Below are 27314 nucleotides of genomic sequence, written 5' to 3'. Positions count from 1 at the left end.
TGTGTCTCTAGAAAGAACAGCTGTACTCGGCACTGTCAGACATGTAGGGTACAGCGGGGCGAAAGGCGCACCGGGGTAAAAAGGCGCATTTGATTTAATTTTCCTCTAAACCACAAGATGTCACCACATTTAGGCCTATAACCATCATATTTAAAAATATGATTTTAATAATATCTTATAGTAAAATATCATTTATTTTTACTATACTGTAAAGTTTTGTTAAATTATTATGTGATCTACTTCAGTGCTTTCTGAATCTTTACTTATATTTTTTATTGTTTCTGTATTTTTAAAATATATTTTTATATTAACATATTTTAATCACAATACATTTATTTATTTATCAAAATAAACAAAAAAATAGTACAAACTTTGCTAAAGTGATTGTTTTCAACGAGTATTAATCTAACTAAAACATTAAAAACATTATTTTAGCTAAAGTATTTGTAGAAATTATATGTGCCTTTTGCCCCATGCTGGTGGGCCTTTTACCCCCTTATTTACAGATTCTCACTTCAACAGACCAGATGAACTTCTGTCACCTGCGAAATGTGGTTCCACCAATTCAAGAGCTCAAACTTACACTTACAACATAATTCACAGAGTAAATAGACACAACATTTACTGAAAAATTTGAAAATTTTAATGTGCTTTTTGAAAAGTCATTGCCCAGCATGGCCCAGGTTAGCTTGGAGTGATCTCACTATGAAAATAAAAAAGGAATCTGTTGACACAAAGATTAAATGCTGTAAAAGCACTAGCTGGTAAAATAGACACAATAGCAGGAAGATAAGAAAGATGCATCCACTCGAATATGTGAAGGTGATGGTGGAATGATGGGCTAGCTAGACACTAATACCACACAAATGTAATAAATAGATGGAAAAATAATAAATCACAAATCCACATAGGAATATTTGTGCATATTAATAAATAAATACATGACTATGAATTTTAAATCTATTTCTATTTTTCTTGAATCATTTATTCATTTATGTCTGCCTAGTTCTGTATTTACTACCCTTCATGTAACATTATGCTAAAGAGAGAATGAGAAATAATGAAACAAATTAATGATTGGAAATTTTAAATATAGAATTCAAAATAAACTTTCAACTTTGCACTTTTTTAATAGGCCTTTTGCATTTCTCCAAACATTTTTGTTTTATCATTTTTGCATTGATGAGTGAATTTATGTATTTTATATCCTCGCAGATTTAATTATTTATATATTTATTTACATGTGTTATTTTATGCAGGTGGTTTCCTCTTGCACTCACTAGTTGATGCTGTTTTCCTGATATTTCTTAAGGCCACACGCACACACAAACTGCAGAAAATTGCGGATTTACGAAGCCAAATAATAAACAGAGAGAAAAAAAGATAAGAAAAAAAAAATTAAAGAAACAAAAATCAAAGAAAATAAAAACAAAACAAAACAAAACAAAAAAGATATAAACGTGAACACTGGGATTTTATTTTGAAATCGTTTGCGCCGGTCCGCCATTTCGTGCTTTTTGGTTGATGCAGTGTTCACACTATGGAGTGGGAATAGCTTCAGAGACACGGTAGTATTTGCAATGTGTTTTATTAATATTTTTTTTCATTTATTTTTTTAGGTTCTATTTATGTTTGCAGTACATGTGCATATTTTTATCATGCAATAACCCTGATACATTCTGTATATCAACTGCACTTTATAAACAGATTCAAATAAGCTTTTGTCAACCAGCAATGGAACAGAGAAAAATAGCGCCTCTGTTTTGATCTATAACATTTACTATGTTATCATGGCTTGACGACTGTTTGTATGATTTACACCCGTAACCGGTTCAGTTTAGTGAAGTAAACATTAAAGCACCAAAAGTGACAGGTTTCGAAATCAGCTAGTGTTTATCACGGCATAAATTGAAGAAGAATATTTAAAGTCCCTCAGTATTGATGGATATTTTTTTTAATTAATAAGAGCGAATGGAGAGTAACGTAATGTGTTGTATGTGCAGTGCATCGATCGTAGTTTGTTTAATTCGTTCGGCAAGTAGCTAATTCCTGGTCTGTGTCAACAACACAACATGTTTCATACTGTACTCTCTAACCCTGTTGTTGAATGAGGCTAACGTTACCCTCGTGCGTTTTCGATCCAGCCATAGACATACCATAATCATCTAATCTAAGTTAGGTCTTTCAGATTGCTTGAAAAGTACAGGCAGGTTGGAGTATAGTTGGAAGTAAACTCTGCTGGACACTAGGGGCCCTCCAGAAGCAGGATTTCACACCTCTGCTCTGAAGCACACTTTCTGTCTAGTTCTTTTCGAATTGTGATATTTTTCTTTGCACCTAATACAGTAAGATATTAAACCTGTTTAACTTTCCTCACAGCTAACACACAGAAGATGAGTTCTCAGCAGTTTTCTAGGGCTGCGCTGCCTCCTGCTGGGGCCGGACCGGGTCAGACTTCTACTGACAGCAGCGTTTTAGGGACACACTCAGGTAGGATTGTGATACCACCAGTTCAGACCATTTGAGATGGGGTTGTCACTATACCAACATTCCAGTAGTTGGTACTGCAGGAAAAACTAATATATTGATGAGCATCATAACCATGAAATTAGTGCCATCAAATTAATTTATCGAGGTTAATCGATTCAAAAATAAAAGTTTGTGTTTATATAATATGTGTATATATGTATTACACACACACACACACACACACACACACATATATATATATATATATATATATATATATATATATATATATATTGCATACATATTATGCATACATATTCTTATGTGAGCACATATACGTATATATATATATTATACACAGTTATATTATATAAACAAACTTTTATGTTAGAAATGATTAATCGCGATTAGTCAATTTGACAGCACTACATAAAATCAAAATTGACATTTCTTTATTGAATATTGCATGGTTTATTATAAATGATAAATTATCCGTGCACATCATTTAAAAAAATGCATTTGCCCTCGTAATCTTTAATCAAAATAACTTCCCCTCCTTTGCATCTCTTCTCTTCTATGATGATGTGCTTACTGGCACAAGGGCGGGACAACCTGTCACTCACATGAGATCGTAGCAGTATCAAATAGTAATTCAGCCAATTCCCAGTGGACAAAATACCATCCTACATTTTGTCTTGTTCCAGAAGCCGTTTCACTCAGATGTACAAAACAAAAGAAAAGAATGCCGACTTTAATCAAAAACATTATCTTTTCTATTTAAAATTCCCTTCGCAATGACATCTTTTCTCTGCTACTCTCCCTGAGAAAGGCATGCGTCGAAATGCATAGGAGTTTTGTTTTTTGTGTGCAGCCATGAAATAATAAAAGCTTTTTAACTGAAAAGAGTGCTATGGTCACACCCCGGAGCACCTTTATTTTAATGCATCTCTGGATGCATTCTCCATTATTCTACTTAGTTTGAGGACATCTTTTCTCTGATGACGTGTGGGCAATGTGGGCCTTCCCACGAGGCTGGGCAATGATCCCTCCAATTAGCAATTGGCAAAAGATGACCACCGCTTTCATTTTGTGTGACTTTAAATACTAATACATTACATTTTGAAAAGTGTTTAGTGAAGATTTTTTCTTTCCCTGTGGGCTGATGCAAAGACTCAATATTTCTTTTCGTCATGTCCCTTTACATTTACAAACCTACTGTGTATACATTAAAGGGTCATTAATATATTTTTTTGAGCATTGAACATAATTCAGGAAACAGACTTCCTAAAATCAAAATTAACCGCATTTTCCTTGTGTGCATTACTAGTCTTGTGGGCTGCATCCAAAATCTGGCAATAAGTGCGTTTGCATGCATATTCTTAGCCCGATTATGCATAATAAGCCGACAATGCATGTAGTCATGTAAATATATTAACCCATTTTATTCAGGCTTTTATTCGCATATAAACACACATATAGTGCATTACATGGTAAACACAGAATTTCGTTCATATGTGTGTGGCTGTGTGTGTAACACACTATGCATCATGTAAATGGCTTTATGTGTGTGTATCATGTGTTGTTCAGATGTAAACGAAAAGACCAATTTAAATCTGTTCATCATATGAAGCGACTGTATCTCTTCAGAAGAAAAATGCTTGATTCATTTTTATGACCTAGTTGGACCTTCTAAGTTTTGGTTACCGTCCTAGACTTTCAGTAGAGGGACAGACAGACAGACACCACTCAGGTTTCATTAAAAATATCTTAATTTGTGTTTCGAAGATGAACAAAAGTCGTATGGGTTTGGAACAACATTAGGATGAGTAAATGATGACAGAATTTAAATTTTTGGGTGAACTATCCTTTTAAGGAGAAAGTTAAGCAATTTAAAGTTGATGCAGTGTCACAATTATTGATATTTTAATGAGTTATGATTGACACAAAGAACCACAGAAAACATGTGTCCATGGTCTGTAGGGATCTTTTTATTAGCAACAACCTAATACTGTAGTACGAGTATTTTTGACATACCAATAGGCATGACGTAATGTGGTGAATATTGTGTTACAGTTGGCAGTGAGGACAGCAGGCTTGAAGTGGATCACCCTCAGGATCCTCCACCTGGCAGCAGCAGCGGCAGCGCTTGTGGAATTGCATCATTCCGTGATGATAAGCAGGAGACGGTGGTGGTCAGGCCCTACCCACAGGTCCAAGCCGTCGGCCAGCCCCCTGCTCTGCCCCAGCATGTGCCTATCCAGCCCAGCCCTTCAGTAACTGTGGCCGCCCCATCAGTCCATCTACTGCAGGGCCAGCAGTCCAGCGTCAATGAGGCCTCTGTAAAGGTCATTTATTTTCTCTTTTTTTCGTCTTGTGATTCTGTCCCCCTTAGTCAATCATTGTATCCCTTAACTCGTCTTTTTTTTTTGTGATCAAATTTTTATTTAGTTTTTCTTTTAGAAAGACAATACATACAGGTATATACAAGCCACAAAAATAGAGTATAAATATATATATATATTCACATACATACCTATACATAAGCATATATAATGAAGCATATGATTAACATAATATAAAAAAAAAGAAGAAGAAAAAATAAAATAAAGAAAATTAGAAAATTAAAATAGAAAATAAAACCCCAGGTAAAACCCACCCACCCCCTGGATCCAGATCTCCAAATCTCAGTTACAAATTAAATCTGAAGCCCACGAAGAGTGGTTTGCAGTGAATGCCAAGCCTCTATTGCTGACTCTTTTGCACCGTGGACTCTAGCTGTCGACAACTCCAAGTAAACAATATCCATATATGTTAAAACCCAAGCTCGAAAAGAGAGTGAATGTGGAGGTTTCCAACGTGTGGCAATTAGTTTTTTTGCAGCCGTAAGTCCAGCCAGCAATGCTCTTCTCTTATCCAATGTCAAACCCAACCTTGAAAGATCATTCAAAATGAGTGTAGCAGGCGTACAGGGCAATCTAATCTTAAACAACCTAGAGAGGTTAAAGGCAATCATCTTCCAAAAGTCGGCCACTGGGGTACATTCCCAAAACATGTGAAAGTAACTGCCAATCACTTTGGAAGAACATAAAGTACACGTAGGATCATCGATAACCTTCATCATATGAAGCTTCCTAGGAGTTATGAGTTATAAACCCTATGTACATAATTAAAATGTATTTGCTGATGATCGGGGTTCCTGGATGCTCCTTTAACTCATCTTTGATCATCAAAATTACATATTTAACCATTTTTGTCATGAGAAAATAATTTCTTCATTCCTTAAAATCACTTGAATGTAAATCTAAACCCCTGCTTCATTTATTATATGTGGATCCATGAATATGCTTGTTAGTCCCTGCTTCCACTCACTCACACGAGATCAGAATACCTGATCTACTTGCTCAACTTTACTGTAGTAAACACAGCATAGTGGCAAGTGGAAATATTGGTTTAATTCAGCCATATATGTTTGAACCAGAAAAAGAGAGAGAGCGAATTATACAGGCTCGTCTACAAGGCAACGGTAATGCGATTTATGTATCACTCTTTACAACGTCGGACACATAACAGTTGATATTGATACTGATATAATTGATATGATTAGCCTTTGGCTTGACTACGTTATCAAACAGCTAATGATGTGTTGCTAATGTTACACAAACCATGTTCCCGTTCACCATCTCAGAGCCAGACAGCTGCCTTCTAAAAATCAGTATCAAGGCCCTTAGCAGACTCCAGTATGTCCAGAACTCTGCTGCCAGGGTTCTAACCCACACAAAGCCCTGGCAGCATATCACTCCCATCCTCCAACAGCTCCACTGGTTGCCAGTCAAGTCACGCATCACCTACAAGATCCTCCTGCTCACTTACAAATCTCTCTTTTGACTCTCACCAAAATACCTCACAAATCTCCTCCACCCCTACACTCAGTCACGTTCCCTGCGGTCCTCTGACAAGGACCTGCTGGATACCCCCCGCACCAGGTTGCGGACTTTGGGGGACAGGGCTTTCTCTGCCAATGCTCCCACACTTTGGAACAGTCTACCACTCCACGTCCGCTCTGCCCAATCCCTGCCCATGTTCAAAATTCACCTCAAAACATTCCTTTTCACTAAGTCCTTTGACCCCTTAAAAGGTGAAACTAATATATTTAGTATATATAACTATATACATATGCATGATTATACTTTTCAGAGGGCTGACATTTCTGTATTTAAAATCCTTTTTTTATTTATTTCATGTAATATTCTAATTTTCTGAGATTTTGAATTTGGGGTTTTTCATCAAAGCCATAATCATCAAAATTATAACTTTTGCACGATGTTCTAATTTTTCGAGTTTCACCTGTGTGTGTGTGTGTGTGTGTGTGTGTGTGTATATATATACTGTATACTGTATATATATATATATATATATATATATATATATATATATATATATATATATATATATATATATATATATACACACACAGTGAGGAAAATAAGTATTTGAACACCCTGCTATTTTGCAAGTTCTCCCACTTAGAAATCATGGAGGGGTCTGAAATTGTCATCGTAGGTGCATGTCCACTGTGAGAGACATAATCTAAAAAAAAATATCCCGAAATCACAATGTATGATTTTTTAACTATTTATTTGTATGATACAGCTGCAAATAAGTATTTGAACACCTGAGAAAATCAATGTTAATATTTGGTACAGTAGCCTTTGTTTGCAATTACAGAGGTCAAACGTTTCCTGTAGTTTTTCACCAGGTTTGCACACACTGCAGGAGGGATTTTGGCCCACTCCTCCACACAGATCTTCTCTAGATCAGTCAGGTTTCTGGGCTGTCGCTGAGAAACACGGAGTTTGAGCTCCCTCCAAAGATTCTCTATTGGGTTTAGGTCTGGAGACTGGCTAGGCCACGCCAGAACCTTGATATGCTTCTTACAGAGCCACTCCTTGGTTATCCTGGCTGTGTGCTCCGGGTCATTGTCATGTTGGAAGACCCAGCCTCGACCCATATTCAATGCTCTAACTGAGGGAAGGAGGTTGTTCCCCAAAATCTCACAATACATGGCCCCGGTCATCCTCTCCTTAATACAGTGCAGTCGCCCTGTCCCATGTGCAGAAAAACACCCCCAAAGCATGATGCTACCACCCCCATGCTTCACAGTAGGGATGGTGTTCTTGGGATGGTACTCATCATTCTTCTTCCTCCAAACACGTTTAGTGGAATTATGACCAAAAAGTTCTATTTTGGTCTCATCTGACCACATGACTTTCTCCCATGACTCCTCTGGATCATCCAAATGGTCATTGGCAAACTTAAGACGGGCCTTGACATGTGCTGGTTTAAGCAGGGGAACCTTCCGTGCCATGCATGATTTCAAACCATGACGTCTTAGTGTATTACCAACAGTAACCTTGGAAACGGTGGTCCCAGCTCTTTTCAGGTCATTGACCAGCTCCTCCCGTGTAGTTCTGGGCTGATTTCTCACCTTTCTTAGGATCATTGAGACCCCGCGAGGTGAGATCTTGCATGGAGCCCTAGTCCGAGGGAGATTGACAGTTATGTTTAGCTTCTTCCATTTTCTAATGATTGCTCCAACAGTGGACCTTTTTTCACCAAGCTGCTTGGCAATTTCCCCGTAGCCCTTTCCAGCCTTGTGGAGGTGTACAATTTTGTCTCTAGTGTCTTTGGACAGCTCTTTGGTCTTGGCCATGTTAGTAGTTGGATTCTTACTGATTGTATGGGGTGGACAGGTGTCTTTATGCAGCTAACGACCTCAAACAGGTGCATCTAATTTAGGATAATAAATGGAGTGGAGGTGGACATTTTAAAGGCAGACTAACAGGTCTTTGAGGGTCAGAATTCTAGCTGATAGACAGGTGTTCAAATACTTATTTGCAGCTGTATCATACAAATAAATAGTTAAAAAATCATATCTTGTGATTTCTGGATTTTTTTTTTTTAGATTATGTCTCTCACAGTGGACATGCACCTACGATGACAATTTCAGACCCCTCCATGATTTCCAAGTGGGAGAACTTGCAAAATAGCAGGGTGTTCAAATACTTATTTTCCTCACTGTATATATATATATATATGTATATAAATAAATAAATAAATGGGTGTATTTGGGATACTTTAAATGCTAATTGTGAGTTTGCCATCAGGATAACCTCCTGAACCTACCTGAACTCACAAATTATATTTTTTGTTAATTCTCCAGGCTACCCTGAAGTCACCTATGCCCAGTCGTCTTATAGCACCTGCTCCGGCTGTTAGCCAAGGGCATATTCCTGTTCCAGCCAAAGTGTCTGGACATATCACCGTTCCTCTTGAGAGCAGCATTGCTCCAGCCTCGATACCAGTGGCAACCATCAGTGGTCAGCAGGTATAAGCACAATCCACTAGGAACTTCTTCTAATCAGGTTTCTTTAGATACACATATTGTGCTAATTGTAAGAAAGATTTTGAGATGAATAATGTTTCTCCAGGGACAGAGTAACCTGCATCATCTTATGGCCACTAACGTGCAGATCTTCAGGGGCAGTGCACCTGCGCTACAGATTGGATCTCCTGCTCCTCCCCACACTTTTACCTCCCATCTTCCCAGAGGTCAGTGATTTCATGCATACACTGCTGACACGTAAGGAATAATTGATGATGGGACTTACACTGTAAACCGTAACGCTCAAAATAATTAATTAGTTTGAGTAGGGCCAACTTAAATTATACAAATTAGTTTCATCAAAATAACTTTTATGAGTATTTAAAACTTAATTTTTCTTTTGAGTTCACAAAACTGACACATTTTAAGTAAGTTGAATTGTTTCATTGTTTTGAGTTCTATGAACTTGTTTCTTTTAATTTCGATAAACTTAAATTTAACCCGAAACTGGGCTAGGATTTCTATTTCCCAGCATGCTTTGCCATGACACTTAAAAGGGAAAGTAAATGATAAAATTAAGTGTTATATAATGGGGTTTTTTTTGTGCCAGATTAATGTTAAGTGGGAGTTTTAGAAGTGTTTAATGTTTTGTTATGCTAGTTTCTGTTATGTTGGGTTTTTTGGGGGGGTTACCATCATGGTGATGAGTGGAGCATGAGCTTGGTTTGAGAACAGTGTATGTCAAATGTTTTAAATTGCTGTACTCATTCTATGCTAATACTATCAAAGCATTGTGTCACCAAATAACAAGGTAGCATTTTTTGAATTAGCTGGTTAAAGCTAGCCAAGTTACCACTACTAAAAAATTTTAAGTTGTGATTACATGATAATTTTAAGTTGTGTATTATCTTACTCAAATATTTAAAGTTAAGAGCAATTAAAAAGTATGATTATAAAAAATAAAATAAAAATCTGCAAGGACTTGATCTAACTGATATCTGTTCGATGCCTGTTTTAAATGCCTGTAATTTTCTGTATGTTTTGCACTGCTGAGTTATGCTAGATATTACACACTTCACCTCTATGTGATGAAGGTGAATTTTCTGGTATTTTTGTTTGTTTGTTTTGTGACATGAACCGTAGCTTACGGTAATAAAGTTATATCTGTGCCTGTGTTTGGTGTTTCAGGCGCAGCTGCTGCAGCTGTCATGTCCAGCACTAAAGGCCCTACTGTTCTCAGACCAGCCGGAGGAGCCAACGCAGGCCCTAGCCAACCTACAGCTGTGCAACACATTATACATCAGCCTATTCAGGTGCAGAAGCTTTACAACTTACTGATCACATACAGTTAGACCAAACAGTCTGCTCTGGTCTAAACAGCACTTCATGTAAATGCCACGTTTAGAGCAGTGGTTCACTTCTTTTTAACTCCATCCCTTTTCTATACCCTCTTGTCCTATAACAAATAGAGTTAATAGGTTTTTTTTTGCATTAATGTCTGGTTCTTTACTGTCTCCATGATGGCTATAAATTTGATACAGTGCAAATCATGGATGATTCATTGATAACTTTCAACTGTTCCAACTAATTCAACCGATTCCAAGACAAACATCATTCAGAACCTCATCTCTGATAGCCAGCTAGCCTTGCCACCTTGATTATTACATATTTAAATCATAAGAATTTGCAAAAATTGTTCAGAACTTCAGAGATAAATATATTCATATATTCACAAGCCATAACAACAGCGCACGATACTACCCACAGGGTTCCTACACAGTTTGGAAAAGTATGGAATTTGATTTAAGTAATTTCCAGGTCTAGATAAGTATAGAAAAAAATAGTTTCCAGACTATTCAGTTTTCTAAAATATAAAATTAAGAATGTCTGAAATATATTTATAATATAATTAGAGTGTTTTTATGTTTAGTGATCATTTAGTGATTGCCAAACACAATGAATTCAATGTGCACAATTTCATTATGTAAAACTGTTTGTATTCACCATAAGTGAGTCTCTTTTGAACTTCACTCAGGCTGTACTTCAATGTTAGTTTATCGTCTAACATCAAACCATATTTACAGTATCAAACTGATCACAACTGATGTCAGGTATGTCAGAATATATGCAGGTAATATATTTTTTTTAAGGTTTCTTTTCATCATATAACCTCATGTTATCACAAAAAAAGAAAATAAAAATATTTACAGATGACTGTATTATATAATATGGCAAATATAATGCTGTAAGAACCATTTATGTTAAATATGGTATGAAAAATATACAAAGAGGTTTGGAAATTTGAGTCTGGAAAAGTATGGAATTTTGAAACGGAAAATGTGTAGGAACCCTATACCCAGCACTGGTAAGATGGTGGCACTCACAGTTCTGACAGACCACTCTCACTTCCTTAATGTTGAGTCCTGTTTTGTTTATACACTTTGTTTGATGTTGCTGTCAGTTTACACAGTTGTGAAAATGTATAGATCTGCAACATCTTCCTTTAGTTCTTGATATTTACCCACTGTCTGTATTCACAGTCTCGACCTTTGGTGACCACCTCAACGGCTGTTCTACCCACCATGGTGGCTCCCATCACAGCTGCTAGAACCCAGTCCCCAGTCATCAACACCCCCGTCACACACTCTCCAGAGATGGTTCATGGGTAAATTATTGTATCTGTCTCTTCGATGAGCACTATAACTATGTGTCATGATTGGATTGTTTGGTGCTATTCCAATAATAATCTTGAATTTGCTGGGGGTTTTTTAGGCGACCAGTAACCATTCACCCTCCACCAGCCGCCATCAACATCCAGCGTCCACCAACCCCCCGGGAAACTACCACTCGCATCACCCTCCCAGCTATTGGAGCGCAGAAGGCCCAGCCCCCTCACACCATCACACAAGTCAGTATGAACCTATTAATCTAAAGGTATTTGAATAAAGCAGGGATTTTTAAACCTTTTGATGCCAATAACCCCCAAATATTACAATCCCCTGCAAAGGAAGTTTGTTTTTGCTGGAACATAATGCCACAAACTTTCTTTCTAATACTTATGAACTTTGAGGGGTTTTTTTCTGTCTGCAGAAGCCAATCTTCAACACTGTGACCCCTGTTGCCGCTGCCACTGTAGCTCCTATTTTAGCTACCAACAGTGCTCCTTCAGCCACCACTACAGGTACAATTTTCCCCCCAAAGATTTCATCCACAGAGACGAGACATTTTCATGCAGTTCATAACTGTGTGTACCCCAAAACAGGCTCTGCAGCACATACCCAAATGACCAGTAGCACTATTGTCACTATGACAATGTCCAGTCACTCCCATGCTACAGCTGTGACCACCTCTGCTATTCCTGTCGGTAAGCACAACCCATTCTCTACATGTGTTTATAACATTCAAGATTGTTTCTCAATGCATTGCGAGTCTTTACAATTTTGGTCTTTAACAATTTTGAATCAATCCAGAACAATTCAGACCATTTTTATCCACAATTACATATTGGCATTTATGAAGAGACAGAGTGCAATGCTAAAACTTTTGGCGAGTCATGCTAATACTTACTAGATCATTGCCATATTCAATGAAATTCATAGTTAAGGCAATTCATCAACTGTCATTTTTGACGACAAATCCAAACAAACCTGACTTGTCAAGACAAACTTTGAATGTTGGCTTAAAGACTTAAAGTTTGACCCTTTATTGACTTTACAGAGGGATAGATTAATTGTTTTATAGATGGATGGATAGATGGATTGATAGATATATTGATGGTTGAATGGATGGATATGGATTGATAAATTGTTTGGATGGATGGATGGATGGATGGATGGAGGGATGGATGTAGATAGATCATTGTTTTCATCCGAGTAGCCTGATAAATACATAATTTCTGGCCCTGTTTCCACCTGGTATTAAGATGCGTTTTGGTCGATCGGATCACAAGTGAACAACGCATAACATTGTAGCGTATAACAGCGTAACAATACAGGTGTAAACTGGGTCTAAAACATTTTGAGCTTGTCCACTTTTGACCACTTCCAGAGGTAGTCGTTCAAACACATTCAAACAGCCACAAAAGACTGCCTACTCTCCACCTACTGACCTAATGCGTAAACATTATGGGAAGTGCGCTAGCCAGATGGGATTTAAACTGTCGACTGGAGACCCAAGTTTGGTTTGAAGAGAAAACGTACCAAGTACAATGTTCTCTCACCACTCCTAATTTCTAACACGCACTCACAGAAACGAAAGTTGATGCTCTCTGTATGTTTTTCCATAGTCTCCGGTCTCGTTCATATGTAAATTGCGTGAAATAAAGATCTGAAAAAACACAAACATTTACCTGCCCATAGGCCCTCCCCTCAAAGAAATCAGGACAGAAGTGGTTTAAAGTGTACAAAAGAGACTGATTAAAACACAAGTTGTAAACGGGAATGTGTCTCCCTTGTCTACTTGTGATCCGATCGACCAAAACGCATCTTAATACCAGGTGTAAACAAAGCCTCTGTAAGTAACAGGCCATCCAGATCCAACACAAGAGTAGTCTTAGTAATAGTCAAAAATTGTCTATTGAGCAAGTTACCTAATAAATGCACTAAACCAATGAGCGCTGCATAAAATGCAACCTTGAGTGGCACGGCTAGGTGTTTATTAAACGATTTAAATGCACTACGTGCAGGCAAAGAATCACCGACGTGAAGCAGAGACTAAAATGGTAAAATGAAGTGCAGTAATGAAGCGGATGATGTCATAGCTTTATGGATGCAGGCCCCTATCCGCCCAGGCCCATATGCACATGCATACCCTGAATGCCCAGGCGCAGATGGATGGATGGATGGATGGATTGATAGATTGATTTTCATTCTTGCTTAATGTTTCTGCTCTGTCCAGCTAAAGTGGTTCCTCAGCCCATTGCCCACACATCCCCACGTATCCAGCCAGAGTATCCAGGAGAAAGGACCAACCTGATTTCCATTTCAGGTCATCGCTCTTCTCCAAACCCTGTCAACATGGAAGCCCGCAGTGATAACAGGTGCAACTATCTTGAATTAATCCAGGGGTGTCCAATCCTCCTCCTGGAGGACCACTGTCCTGTAAAGTTGAGCTTCAACCCCAATTAAATGCACCTGAAGCAATGTAATCAAGGTCTTCAGGATTACTGAAAAAGACCTTAGGACCTTCAGGAGCAGGATTGGACACCACTGAATTAATTTAACTAATTTAACTATTAACTAAACCAAAGTAATTAGTGAATTATCATTGAATTGAAGCTCGCGTCATGTTATCTATGTGTGTTCTTCTGCAGGCCGTCAGTGCCAGTGCAGTTTCAGTACTTCTTACCCACACAGTACTCATCCCCGTATCCTCTGACCCACACCTACACCCCCATCACCAGCTCTGTCTCCACCATCCGCCCCTACCCAGGTAAACACAACACACATGCTCAACCAGAAACTTTGTGCTAATATCCAAATGTTTCTTAGACCTCTAACACGGACTCTGTGCTGTTTTCCTCAGTCACGGCTCCCGCTCAGAGCCCAGCTCTTCCTGCTCAGGCTGGTGTGAGTGTGGCCACCACTGTGCACTTGAACCCCATGCAGCTGATGGCGGTGGATCGCATCGGCCTGCCATCTGCCCAGATCAGCACCCAGAACATCCAGTCAGCCTCTATGACTGCTCAGGGCATTCAACCTGCACCAATAGGAGTGCAGGGGCTGCATGCCACTGCACCAATCAGCACACAGAGCGTACAGCAGGCTCCGGTTTCCACACAACAGCAGCAATCAGAAGCAAAACCACCAGGTAATTTTAGCAGAACTTTTTTTAGATCTACATTTTTTAATTTATAAGATATTCAGAAACCATGAGTGAAAAAAAATAAAATAAATAATTAGCTTGCCCTAATAGGCCAGTACTCACTACATTAAAACATTTTTTCAATATTCTGGAGATCTAAATGTCACCAAGGTAGTGTTATGTAGCTGGTTTTGTCAAAATTGTGAAAATTACGTGTGGAACATAATTTAATGGGTTTAAATCTCAAAACATCATTGTATTTCGTCATTTTCTAGCAATAGTGGGTTAGTTCTGTGAACTGTTTTGTGAACAAAAATGATAAATGTTTTTCAAACATAAAATTAAATGCATTCTTTGTGTGTTTGTGTGTGTGGGGCTAGTGAGAATGGTGTCAGCACAAATAAAATCCGGACAAATAAAAAAATTTTGGGGATAATGTTTGTCCTGCTCATAAATATTTTATGAAATCTGTTTTGTTATACAGGTGTCGTTTTGGCTGAAAGTCCTGCTTTTGTAACTAATCCGATCGGGAGCACTTTCACTGGCACGCAGTCTGTCACTACGATGGTGCAGACACACCCCCAGGGGGTGGGCACAGGTGCACCCACACTTGTCTCCTCCCCTCGGCCTAGCATCCTTCGCAAGAAACCTGTGAATGAAGGGTGAGTCAGCTCTCACTCCACAGCCTTCATCATTGTTTCCATAGCATGTGTATTTATAGTATGCTAACTACTAAGGAGCCAAACTAGCCATCATATTATGATCAATTACATTACTTTCTCATTAATGGCATCCTGAGAAGTAACAGTATCCAATGTGCTCACTCTTTTTAAAGGCAGAGATGATGTTGATAAAATAGTTTGAGACCACTTTTGGGGTGTGTTTCTAGGGCAGTACGTAAAAGTCTGATCCCAGCGCAGCCGAGCGAGCCTAATGCTGGCCGAGTGGATAGTGGGATAAGACTGTCGGGATCCCCTCGCCCAGCGGGGTAAGCCCTGCCTGAAGATCTTTTATTATCCTAATAAGGATAGGACAAAAGACAATGCTCCTAACACAGGGTTCCCACGGTCCTGAATACCCTGAAGATATCAGGGTTAAAGTTTGGTTTCCAGGCCTGAAAACCTCAAGAAAGAGAATTAGATCTTAACATTTTCCACATTGTCAATGTGTTATAGATTTTCTTTTTTTGTAAATAATTTAATCCATGTAAATCAGAATCAGAATATACTTTGTTCACCAACTGTGCACAAACACACAAGTAATTTGGTATGGTTTCCAGAAGCACTAGGTACTTGCATGCATATATACTACACTGCCCGGCCAAAAAAGTCGCTGTTTGGATTTAAATAGGCAAATGCTTCACAATTTGAGCTTGATGAATCTTGACATTGTCATCCTGGAATATGGGCACGATGTGTCTTCCTACATGGTTGTTTAAGAAATAAGCTACACACTGCATTAATTAGTGTTAGAAGAACTGTTGCCAAACATATAACATGCTAGAAACATAATAATTACTACAACAATGATCATAGACTTAACTACAATCATAGACTCTTAAGCGTTTGCCAATTTAAATCCAAACAGCAATTATTTTTTGGCCGGGCACTGCGGGCAGTGTATATACACACAAGAATAGAGAGAAAAAATTAAATAAGTAGAATTAAATAGCGTAATATACATCTAGACAAATTGCAAAAAAAGTACAAATAAGGTAGAAAAACTTAAAGTAATATACATCTAGATGACATAACCAGGAGGCTTAATGAACAGATGTTCACTTTAAGTAAACTTAAATATACTGTATATACAGTATATTTAAGTTTACTTAAAGTGAACATCTGTTCATCTGTTCTGGAGCACATCACCAGAGATAAGTTGTTTAACAAAAGATCCAGTTTATGACATTTTGATTAAAATTGACAAGGTCAAAAAGAAAATTTAGATTAAACATTTATCATACCTATATAGGTATGATAAATGTTTAATCTAAATTTTCTTTTTGACCTTGTCAATTTTAATCAAAATGTCATAAACTGGATCTTTTGTTAAACAACTTATCTCTGGTGATGTGCTCCAGTTATTTAGTCTGCTTAAACCTGCCCATGAGATTGAAATAATGAATTACAAATGCTCATGTTACTGTAATTAAGTAGTTTTTTTAATCAGAAATTGTGCTTTAAAAAAAGTCGGCGCACCAAGGCTCCAAAAATCTCACACAGGTGACGTTTTGAGGACGCAGACTCTTCTTCAGACTTTGTTTTGCTGTTTTTTTTATTATTTCCTTTGTCGAGCACCCAACCCGAGTGTGTGTGCTTTTGCCTCGTTCTTTCTTTTGCTTTAAGTAGTTTAAAAATTGTGTACTTTTACTTGATTACATTTTAAGTGATGTAACTGTATGTTTACTCCGCTATTTTCCCTCCGTTTGTGGTCGTTACATGCTTGTTTTAATTTTCTCCATCAACATGATTGGCTAGGTAGAGAGTAGGGCTGGGGAGGTCTTGTGACTCCTGTCAAATCTAATCGTGCATAGAAAACTTTAACCACAGCAGTAGATGGCGCCAACTACTGTTCATCACGGTTGCTCTGGAAGCGCATCCTTCAAGCAGCAATTCAGTGATATATCAGCGTTTAATTCTGCCTTTAATTTGAAGAAACATGTTAAGAAATTTTTTGGGGGATTTCAGCTTACAAGATGATCTGTACAACTACAGGGCCTGAAATTTCAAGTCAAATCGAGTTCAACATTTTTTAAGAGAAGAATAAGAATAAGAGGAGCTTATTTGCAGAGACCACCGTGGCCCTGAAAAGAGATGTGCATTTGTGGTGGTGTCGTTTTTTTTTTATTTTGGAAAAGTTTTCCCAGGTAAAATACTTCTATATTTAATGCAAATTTTTCATTACAAATTATATTATCAGCATAACAATTGGAGTAAATGTAGCTGTGTAAAAGGTAGAGGTAAAATTCCCCCTTTTCGAACAATGTGCATTTATGTATATGTAACATATTCGGATGAATAAATTTAGCATGCTTAAAGGTGAGATTACACCACTGTCTGGGGCAAGAACGTAAACTCGGCACAGCTGTTATCTGATTTTTATTCAATATAAAATACATCTGATATCACTAACAGTGTATTTGTTATTTAATATGAAATACTACAAATATTCTATGGAATTATGTAATTGCGCATTTAAGTTGAATAATGACATGCATGCATAATAACAGACAAATAATATTAAAGAGACATAACATATCAGTTAGAGAGATTCATCTGAAATATTTTTTTTTAATTAATTATACAGGTCAATTAATATTTTTAGATACCAATATCTTATTTCAAGGGATGTTCTAATGACAATTAAAAAAAATATGTATTCTTTAAAGGGGTCATGAACTGGCTTTTTTAAACATTTTTAACTTATCAACTTATGACATTCGCTTTGTTTTTACATTCAAAAACATCAAAATGATTAATTAATATTATATTATATACCCTGGTTTTATACCCCGGTTTCAGGAGCCTAGCTCCTGAAACGCTCGGTTTTTATGGGCGTGCCGCATAGAAGACTTGGAAGTAGGGATGTCCCGATCAGGTTTTTTTGCCCTCAAGTCCGAGTCATTTGATTTTGAGCATCTACCGATACCGAGTCCCGATCCGATACTTCTATAATACATAAAACAAGTAATAAAAACTCAGTGAGTGTTTTAGCGCAATTTTCTGACGTCATGGGATCACAACACTAAGAGATAGTAAATCTTTTTATGTTGTTTTTTTTTTTTTTTTTTTTTTTTTTTTTGTGTGCGTTCCCGAGATTAGACCTTCCTTAACATAATGCCGAAAACCCGAAGTCTCTAGGTGGTCTGGTTGAGGAGGAGATAGAAGTGCAAGATTGGTGTGCACAGACAGAACAGAAATCATGAGTTAACAATCGCAATTTTGTCCGTTGGAAAATTGCGCTAAAAAGAATAAAGAAGAGCAAAAAAACAGATCCAGGATGTTCCTTATTTTTTATTTAATTCACCTTTTAACATTCAACAACTCTGTTATCAAACAGAGCAATTCTGTGAGGTAGCTTGAACAATCAAGTAATAAATAACATAAATTCTTCACTTTTGCAGGGCTTGAATTTCGGTGCGGGAATGTGGGGCACATGTGGGGAATGTGGGGCTGAGATGAAGCGAATTCCCGCACAAATATATTCGCTTCATCTCAGAGCAAATGATAAAAAAAAAAATTCACAGATGCGAGAAAAAATATGTCAAACTGTCTTTTATTTTCGAATTTAATTCCTCAATCAGCGCTGGACCGGCATTTTCTGTCTTCCGCTGAGCCCTGGCCGTAGACAGATCATATGTTTCACGCTGTCAATGCAGTGGTCTGCGTTGCGCTGATCTTATTCACACTATCGAGTGTAGGTGCAGCATTCTAACATTGAGTCATAATGAGCTGTTTGTGATGAAATTATCCGCTTCCAAATTATGTCATTTTAATCACGAAATTGAAACATTAAAAAACAATTTGCTCTGTATGGTGTGCGAGTGAGCGCGGCAGCAACGAACCATCAGCTTGCAGCGTAACAACATTGAATGCTCGGCCGAACAGCTGATCATAGCTGTACAGGGCGCCTTATTATTTTTCATCTCCATAAATATATCTAGTAGTAAAGCTAATGCAAGGGCTAGAAATCAATTAATCTTTTGCTGATACTTCCTTGTCATCATGGAGAGCGCAGTTCATGGTTGCATAGCAACGACAGACGCCACGGGAGAGCAAGTGCTTGTGGAAAGGAGAGAGCGGCGCGCTCGCGCTTTCACTTGTTTTTACACTTGTTTTTCACTTGGTCTAACTCTGTGCCACCGCATAACTATAGTTGTGTTAAAAAAATAATTAGAATATATATACATATATATCCGAGTCCTGATCGGGAGGTAATGTCCGATTCCGATCGAGTCTGAAACCACGTGATCAGGCCCGATTTCCGATCTTGTGATCGGATCTGGACATCCCTACTTGGAAGTAAACGCCCACTGCTATGATTGGATAACAGTTTTGCATATTATAATGAGTTTCATGTGATGCGAATCGGTGGGCAGGGCTAAACAGGCAGTGTTGAATTAGGCGGTGATCTTCTTCTGCGGAAGCGGTGTTTGATACCCTTTGACGTCATAGATCCCCACTTTGAAAAACCTACGACTAATAAGGAAGTTTTCAGTTCTGAAACTTACAGGATATTCTTATTGTATGATGACCTCTTATATGTCAAAAGCTCAAGGAAAATTTGATTTCTCAGTTCATCACCCCTTTAATAAAGCATTACTTTTGTGGATTTTAGATTTCCCTTCCTCCAGAATCCCAGTTAACCCCTGGTTATCACTGATTGGGCTGCTGGGATTTTTGCATTGTTAGCATTGTATAATGTTAACTCACTATCTTTGCCTATTTCAGTGCATTACGTGAGGTAAACTGTTTGATAATATTAGGGATTCTCATTTCTTTATCACAAAATGCTAAAACTGGTGCTATTTTGGAGAGAAATCGTCTATCGTTTTTGGTATGATACTGAACTCTCATATGAGTTTCTTTATGTGTAACAATAGCTCGCTCGGTGTTAAGACATTACAGCTGATTTTGAATCTATTTTTTTCATACATTATAATTTAAAATGGTATACTGTGTACTGAAAATAACTTTTTATCTTTTCATCTCTGTAATAGACTCTCCCTGTTGTTTTGGAAATTGTATCACTGATAAGTGATGTAAGCTACTCGTTTACTCTTCCTTTTTTCTGTACTTGCACTACATTTTTTGGAAAGTAATATTTTTCACTTGTATATGTTTCAGTTCTCTTTTCACCCCTGAACTCTTAAATTCATCTGCCTCCATTTTTAGTGCAATGGCCACATCTTAAAATCCAATGCATAGAGAGAGGAAAATACATGTCGCTATTTCTGCTGGAAATTACAAGAAATTGGGTGTGATTCAAATATATATATATATAATTCCTGCTGGAAAAATCATGTCGGAAAATGTGGGAACCCTGTTAAGTTTTTGCATGCATGTGATCTCATTGTCAAAAACTAGTTTTATGCAAGCAGATCTTAATGTTTAATGTTGTTCTAATCTTTCTGTAATTAGAGTGAAGCACAAATCTGATGTTCATGTTGCTATGGCGCCCCCAGTCATGGCAACTGTGGAGGCTCTTCCGAGTCATGGAGGTGAGCAGCAGAAGCTGTCCACTCCTGCTCAACATCATTCACAGGCCATTCCCACCCTTCTGGCTCCACCAGCTCCGACGCCACCTTCTCAGCCCACTGCCGTTCTCTCAGCCCTGCCCGCAGCCATGGCTGTCACTCCACCAGTGTCTGCCTCCATGGCCAATGCAGTGGCTTCTCCCACCCAGCCAGCGGCCAGCAGCACTGCTGCCCTGAGCTCCACTCTTCCAGAGGTTAAAGTAAAACAGGAAATGGAGCCAATGGACACTTCACAAGCAGGTAGGTGTGCTTGTCAAAATAAGAGTCCATCTACCAGGGCTTGATACTTGCTTTTTTCCCAAGGAGCACATGCTCCTAATTTGAAAAATTTAGGAGCGCATAAAGAACTTTAGTGAAAAAGTATAAAATAATTGTGTTAACCTCAAGGGATACAAGGTGGCATTTACAAGAAAAAGTATTTAAATTATTTGAATAAAAAAGTACACTGTTTTTTAAAAATTCTGCTTCAAACTGTATTTATTTAATAATTTTGGAATTGTGCATGTTCTAAACATTGAAATAAATCTTAGAGACATATATTTTTTTAAGTGAAATACCAATAATAACAGGAAAAAAATATGTTCTGCATATTGCGGGACTTTTAATTATAAACAAGGCTGAAAAACACTAGGACTCTTATTTTGAAAAATCTTTACTACTTCCAAACACGAGGAAGATAAAAGATGCGCTCTTACAATGTTCTAAAACATATTACAATATAAACACCATAAAGTCATAATTTATCAACAGTAGACCATTGTCATAAATGCACTGTATTCATTGATTGCAAACTGCTTTGAAACGGTGAGCCTATAGAGCGTGCAACAGCACTGCGTTTGACTTTGAAACGTGCAGCGCTCGCATATTTAAATAAATCACAGCCGGAATCGTGATATAAAACTTTTGTTAAACAATGTAACACTTTTAAGACCTTAAATTAAAAACAAAATTTAAGACTTTAAGGAGCCGTGGAGACCTACTTTGTATTTGCACATGTACTCCTAAATACATGTTACAGTTGGCACAGATCTTTTTTCATTCACAAATGGGAGTGAAATGCTTCCACTGTCAAGCCCTGCCTATTCCTATACAGTAATTTTATAATCACTACAAACAATTCTACATCCAATTCAAGTGATGTTTGGTCACATCGACTGTTTTGCAATGGCTTCTAATAATAATGCTAGTCCAATGAAATTTTAAAGATAGAGTTTGGCCACACCATGTATTTATACATTTTCTTGATCACAGTGCCCTCAGTTCCTTCTTCGATGGGTCCGGCTCCATCCCTCTCCTCCCAGTCCTTATCTTCTCAACCTGGAGACCTCCTGCCTGGGGCCTCCCCGAGGAAGAAACCCCGCAAACAGCAGCATGTGATTTCCACTGAGGAGACGGAGATGATGGAGACCAACAGCACAGACGAAGAGAGAGCTAGCAGCCGACCTCCAGGAAACAGACCAGAAAGGCACGAGTCTCCACCTAGAGAATATGTTGGTGAGCTTATATTTATATTTATATTTATATATAAACATACACACACCTTTGATATCTAGGTGCTGCATTAGCAACTGAAGCTGATTACTGTGATGCATCTGTGCATTTGCCCTTTTGGAAAGGTCAAGATGTGACCTTTAACTCATAATAACCAATTGACAGATTCAGTCTGCACCATGCAACAGTCACTTGGAATACATTTATTTATTTATTTATAAAATGTTGGTTGTCATAAATTCAGAAACATCAAAATGATAAAACTACAGTTAATCCTTCTGCTAAATAAAAAACTAGGGCTGCTGATTCATTAAAAAAATAACTAATTATTCACACCCATTTCTGAAATTAATTGTGATTAATTGCACCTAATATTAAATAAGGTGTAAAGAAATATATTTTCACAGAATCTCCAAACTGATGTGGAAACAATATAAAGACAGTATTTTAAACGTTTTATACTTAAATGTTTATTTAATGGCATGTTAAACAATACAGTGAAGGTCAGTATACTGAAACTGATGCTGATGAATCTATTAAAGGGATTTATTTGTATTTATTAATTTCATTTTTGGGGGATAAAATGAGTTACTATTGCCAACTGCAAATTATCATATTTTTAATTATAATTTAACAATTACAGAACATTATTATAGCTATTATGAATGATTATAGAAACTTTTTAATTTAAGTTAACAAAACCGTTTTTACATAAACTCATAATAAATATTTATACAGAACGTGTGAAACTAGTATTCTGCCAAAAAGACTATAGATAGCAGTGCTCAACATTAACACTTGTCTGGGAAAAAAGTGGATTTTTTGAAGGGGCGATGAGAATTTTACTTTAAAGAATTGTTTTTAATAAATATGGCAATGCGAACATGTGATTATTTAATTCTGATCTACCTACTTTAGCATTATAAATGTCATATAAATGTTATGTCACAATTTGATCTATACCGTCTTTTAAAAACAATAGTCGAATTGTTGGTGTAAAAATGATTGCACCCGGTGTAAATTTCCTTCCAAAAATTTCCTTGCACCAAATATTCACCTTTGTTATGAATACCTTAACGCTGTGTCCTAACCAGATTCGATGCGACGTGTGATAAAAGGTATCTTTTCCATGTTAATCAGAGTTTTTGTCCTAACCATCTGCGACGATGATTCTATTTTAGCAACAGTTTCTTTTTCTGCGACGTCGTACTGTTTATGTGCTTTATTGGTAACACTTTACAATAAGATCTCATTTGGTAACATTCGTTAATGTATTATAACTAACTTGAACTAACAATTTACAATGCATTTGTTACAATGCTTATTAATATTAGTTAATAAAAATCCAGCTGTTCATTGTTTGTTCATGTTAGTTCACAGTGCATTAACTAATGTTAACAAAAACAACATTTGATTTCCATAATGTATTAGTAAATGTTGAAATTAACATTGACTAAGATTAATAAATTCTGTAGAAGTATTGTTCATTCTTTGTTAATATTAACTAAAGTAGTTGACTAATTTTAACTAATGAAACCTTATTGTAAAGTGTTACTGCTTCATTTTGCGTGACCTTTATAGCCGTACTGAAAGTGACAATGGATAATTCACCTCAGATCTTGAAAATACATGAAAGGAAACTCAATATGAACGAACAAGTCTATTCTATGAAAAAGACTGTTTTAGTCAGTCAGTATTAGGTGAAATGTTTCTGAATTTAATTATGTACTTATCCATTACGCTGCGAGTGCAGTGTGCTTGCAGAGAGACTCTGCTCTTCTGATTGGCTGTGATTTTTTATATTTGATATTGTCATGTCTTGTAGTCGTGTCGTGTCTGGTGTGGACAGACAATTTGAGTGTCGCTGGAATCTTATCACATTGCGTCAGGTTAGGACACTGTGATTATTTGAAACTGAGAATATGCATAAAACTCTGTGAGTGAAAAGCTGAGAAACAGTATTTTATTGTTCTTGCCGAGATCACCTGATTTTTGGTCTCTCTTGGTTGCTTATTTATTTATTTCCCTTTTTCTTTAGTAGTGTAAATGTGAAATGCTCCCCAAAATGAGTGTACACTTGTTCAATTGTAACTTTGATTAATGTAGATGAGGACGGTGTTCGCTATGTGCCAGTCCGACCCAGACCTCCCCTCACTCTTCTACGGCATTACCGTAACCCGTGGAAGGCTGCCTATCACCACTTCCAGAGGTACAGTGACATCAAAGTCAAAGGTAGGTACCTTTCAAACATTCTGTCTGCTTTCTAAGTTTGGTCTTTGATCTATTTTGGTGTGCAGTTGTTTTCTTGTTTCCTTGTGATAATGTTTATAGTATTGAATCAGGTCATGTAATGTGAGAAGTCATCTTGCTGCTCTCTCCACAGAGGAGAAGAAAGGAAGCCTTCAGGACATGGCCAATCAGAGAGGAGTAGCATGTCGTGCTCAGGGCTGGAAAGTGCACCTGTGTGCCGCACAGCTGCTACAGCTGGTGGGTTCTGCAGCTGATGGTTTTACTTCCGCCATTAGTCTACAATGGCTTAAAAGAGTTTTATTGTGTTATACATGAAATATATTATTCTAACAACCTGTTGTTGAGGCAGTTAATGTAACGGTTTAATGAATTCCTTTCTTGTTTGATGACAGTCTAACTTGGAGCATGACGTGTACAGCCGGCTGACCACTCTGCAGGAAGGGCTCATCCCAAAGAAGAGAGCGGGAGCTGATGATGAATTACACCGCATTAATGAGCTCATACAGGTTAGTGTCTCCACGTTCCTCACGATGGAAACTACATTGAATGAGCACTAACTTGACTAACCAAAAACCACCTTAAAAGAGATGGTGACTAATGATAAAGCACCTAAAATGTACACTTCCTCTTATACTGACATTTAATTTTTAACCTGAAAACAAAATGCAACAGAACATAAGGGGCTATATATTTGTCTGCCACAATAATGTAATGTCTTTTAACTGTCTTTATTGATTGTCTTTTCATTGTCATAATTTGAGCATTTGAATTAACACCCATAGAATGTGTGTATATATGTACAGTATATATATATATATATATATATATATATATATATATATATATATGTATATGTATATGTATATGTATATATATATATATATATATATATATATATATATATATATATATATATATATATATATATGTATATGTATATATATATATGTATATGTATATATATGTGTGTGTGTGTATATATGTAAGGAATAATTGACGACAGGCCGTTGAATTATTAGAAAAATAATGCACACCCGAGGTGGTAATGCGGTCACGACGCGAAGCGGAGTTATAAGTATCAAATTACATTCATAACCGGCCTTAAAGTGTGTCCCCGGCTTTATGCAGTTATTAATGCAGTTATTAGAGAGAGATGTTGCAATAATGAGACAGAAAAGCATGTGCGTGAATATTATTATTTATTTATTAATTCAATTTGTTTTAATTCGTTCATTCTTTTTTGTTTTTCCTATTATTGACAGATGACAGTACCTAGACTAGCCAAATAAATGAAACACAAAGCCCTTTTAACAAGTAGGCCTATCAATAATTATTTATTTGTTATATTGTCTGCAATAAAAATCCGTGCTGCAGGACTATCCATTTATTTAGCCTATATTCAATTTAATTTTCTATTGATTATAGATAGGACTGTATACTTTATTTATTAAAATTAAACTGCATGTTTCCATTGATTGTGAAGCTAGACATTGAAAATTGCATGACTGATGAAAATTCAGATATTGATTTGACGAAAACTTTACCAATACATGTAAAAAGTGACCCCAAACCACAGTACACCATACTGTAAATACATCAATGACCTTTTGACCTGACTCTGTCCAGGGTAACATGCAGCGCTGCAAGCTTGTGATGGATCAGGTGACTGAAGCTCGCGACACCATGATGAAAGTATTGGACCATAAGGACAGAGTCCTCAAGCTGCTCAACAAGAACGGAACTCCCAAGAAGAGCTCCAAGTTAAAGCGCAAGGAGCGGGCATAGAAGCCACTCCGCCGTCTTAATCTTCCTCCTTCAGCATAGTTGAACTCAAGAATGCTCTTCGAAAGCTGGATATGTCATGGTTTATCAGGATGCTGTGCACAATCATCTACTTTCTTTTACAGTCTCAAAGAGAGAAAGAGAGACGTTTGTAAACCATCGAACAGTTTTTACAGGAACTGCTGCTTACTGTGGACCGTCAGACTGTCCATTGGGTATAAGGCAGCCTGGTTAACCAATGCTTTTTGTTTTTCACCTAAAGACATTTCCTTTCATTTTAAAAGAAATATTATGTTGTACTATTTTTTTGTTGTTGTTGTTGTAGAGGCTAAGCTTTTACGGTAGTTATCAGAAGATCAGGTCATGTTTGCTAGATGTAACTCCTGTATTTAGTTTGATTCACACCAGTACAAACTGCACATATACACGCACTCACAATAGTGTGTGAACTTTCCATGTTTGGTGCCTTGTAACATGGGTGAAACTGGGGGATTTTTGTTTTTGTGCGTGTGTGCGTAAAACACAAAAGTTAAACACTCCCAGATTATTCAACAAATTAAGCCCACAATGAAAATGTTATAAACTTGTACTAACCAGATGATGATACCCCCAACCCTTCTAGTTTGTTCTTCATCACTGCAAACATTCAAGCGCTATAGTGACTGATGATAGTACAAAGCAGTGAAATGTGTACTTGAAAGAATCGGTATAATTATGTGAATTTCTATTATAAGAATGTGTGGATTGTTTTATGTTTCAGTGTAAGAAGATTGTTGTTAGTGGAAGTGATGTGGTTTTCACAGTCTTTTTTTTGTGATGTTTTACAGACTGTAAGTGAATGTTGTTCTGCGTTTGAATAATATTATTTTTTTCATTCTTTAA

General features: G+C 37.2%; 1 protein-coding gene across 2 annotated transcripts; it reads left to right on the top strand.

Annotated features, from left to right (window-relative positions):
* The first annotated feature begins 1459 nt into the window (after positions 1-1459).
* Positions 1460-27314, top strand: sap130a (Sin3A-associated protein a). 2 transcript variants are annotated; one of them, XM_084129852.1, is made up of 21 exons: positions 1460-1568; positions 2380-2490; positions 4543-4814; positions 8690-8854; positions 8958-9078; positions 10040-10164; positions 11392-11516; positions 11624-11759; positions 11942-12032; positions 12114-12215; positions 13748-13889; positions 14163-14281; positions 14375-14659; positions 15138-15315; positions 15543-15641; positions 20794-21149; positions 22161-22403; positions 24507-24632; positions 24784-24887; positions 25043-25156; positions 26277-27314. In XM_084129852.1, exons 2-21 carry the CDS (start codon positions 2394-2396, stop codon positions 26433-26435), a joined length of 3159 nt encoding a protein of 1052 aa, XP_083985978.1. In that variant the 5' UTR covers positions 1460-1568; positions 2380-2393; the 3' UTR covers positions 26436-27314. The 2 variants fall into 2 exon arrangements, with proteins under 2 accessions (XP_083985978.1, XP_083985979.1); XM_084129853.1 differs by lacking the exon at positions 15543-15641.

The sequence above is a fragment of the Abramis brama genome, assembly GCF_963993115.1.
Source record: "Abramis brama genome assembly, chromosome: 11".
In the NCBI taxonomy this organism is placed as follows: domain Eukaryota; kingdom Metazoa; phylum Chordata; class Actinopteri; order Cypriniformes; family Leuciscidae; genus Abramis; species Abramis brama.
This window is presented reverse-complemented; position numbering and strand designations above follow the sequence as displayed.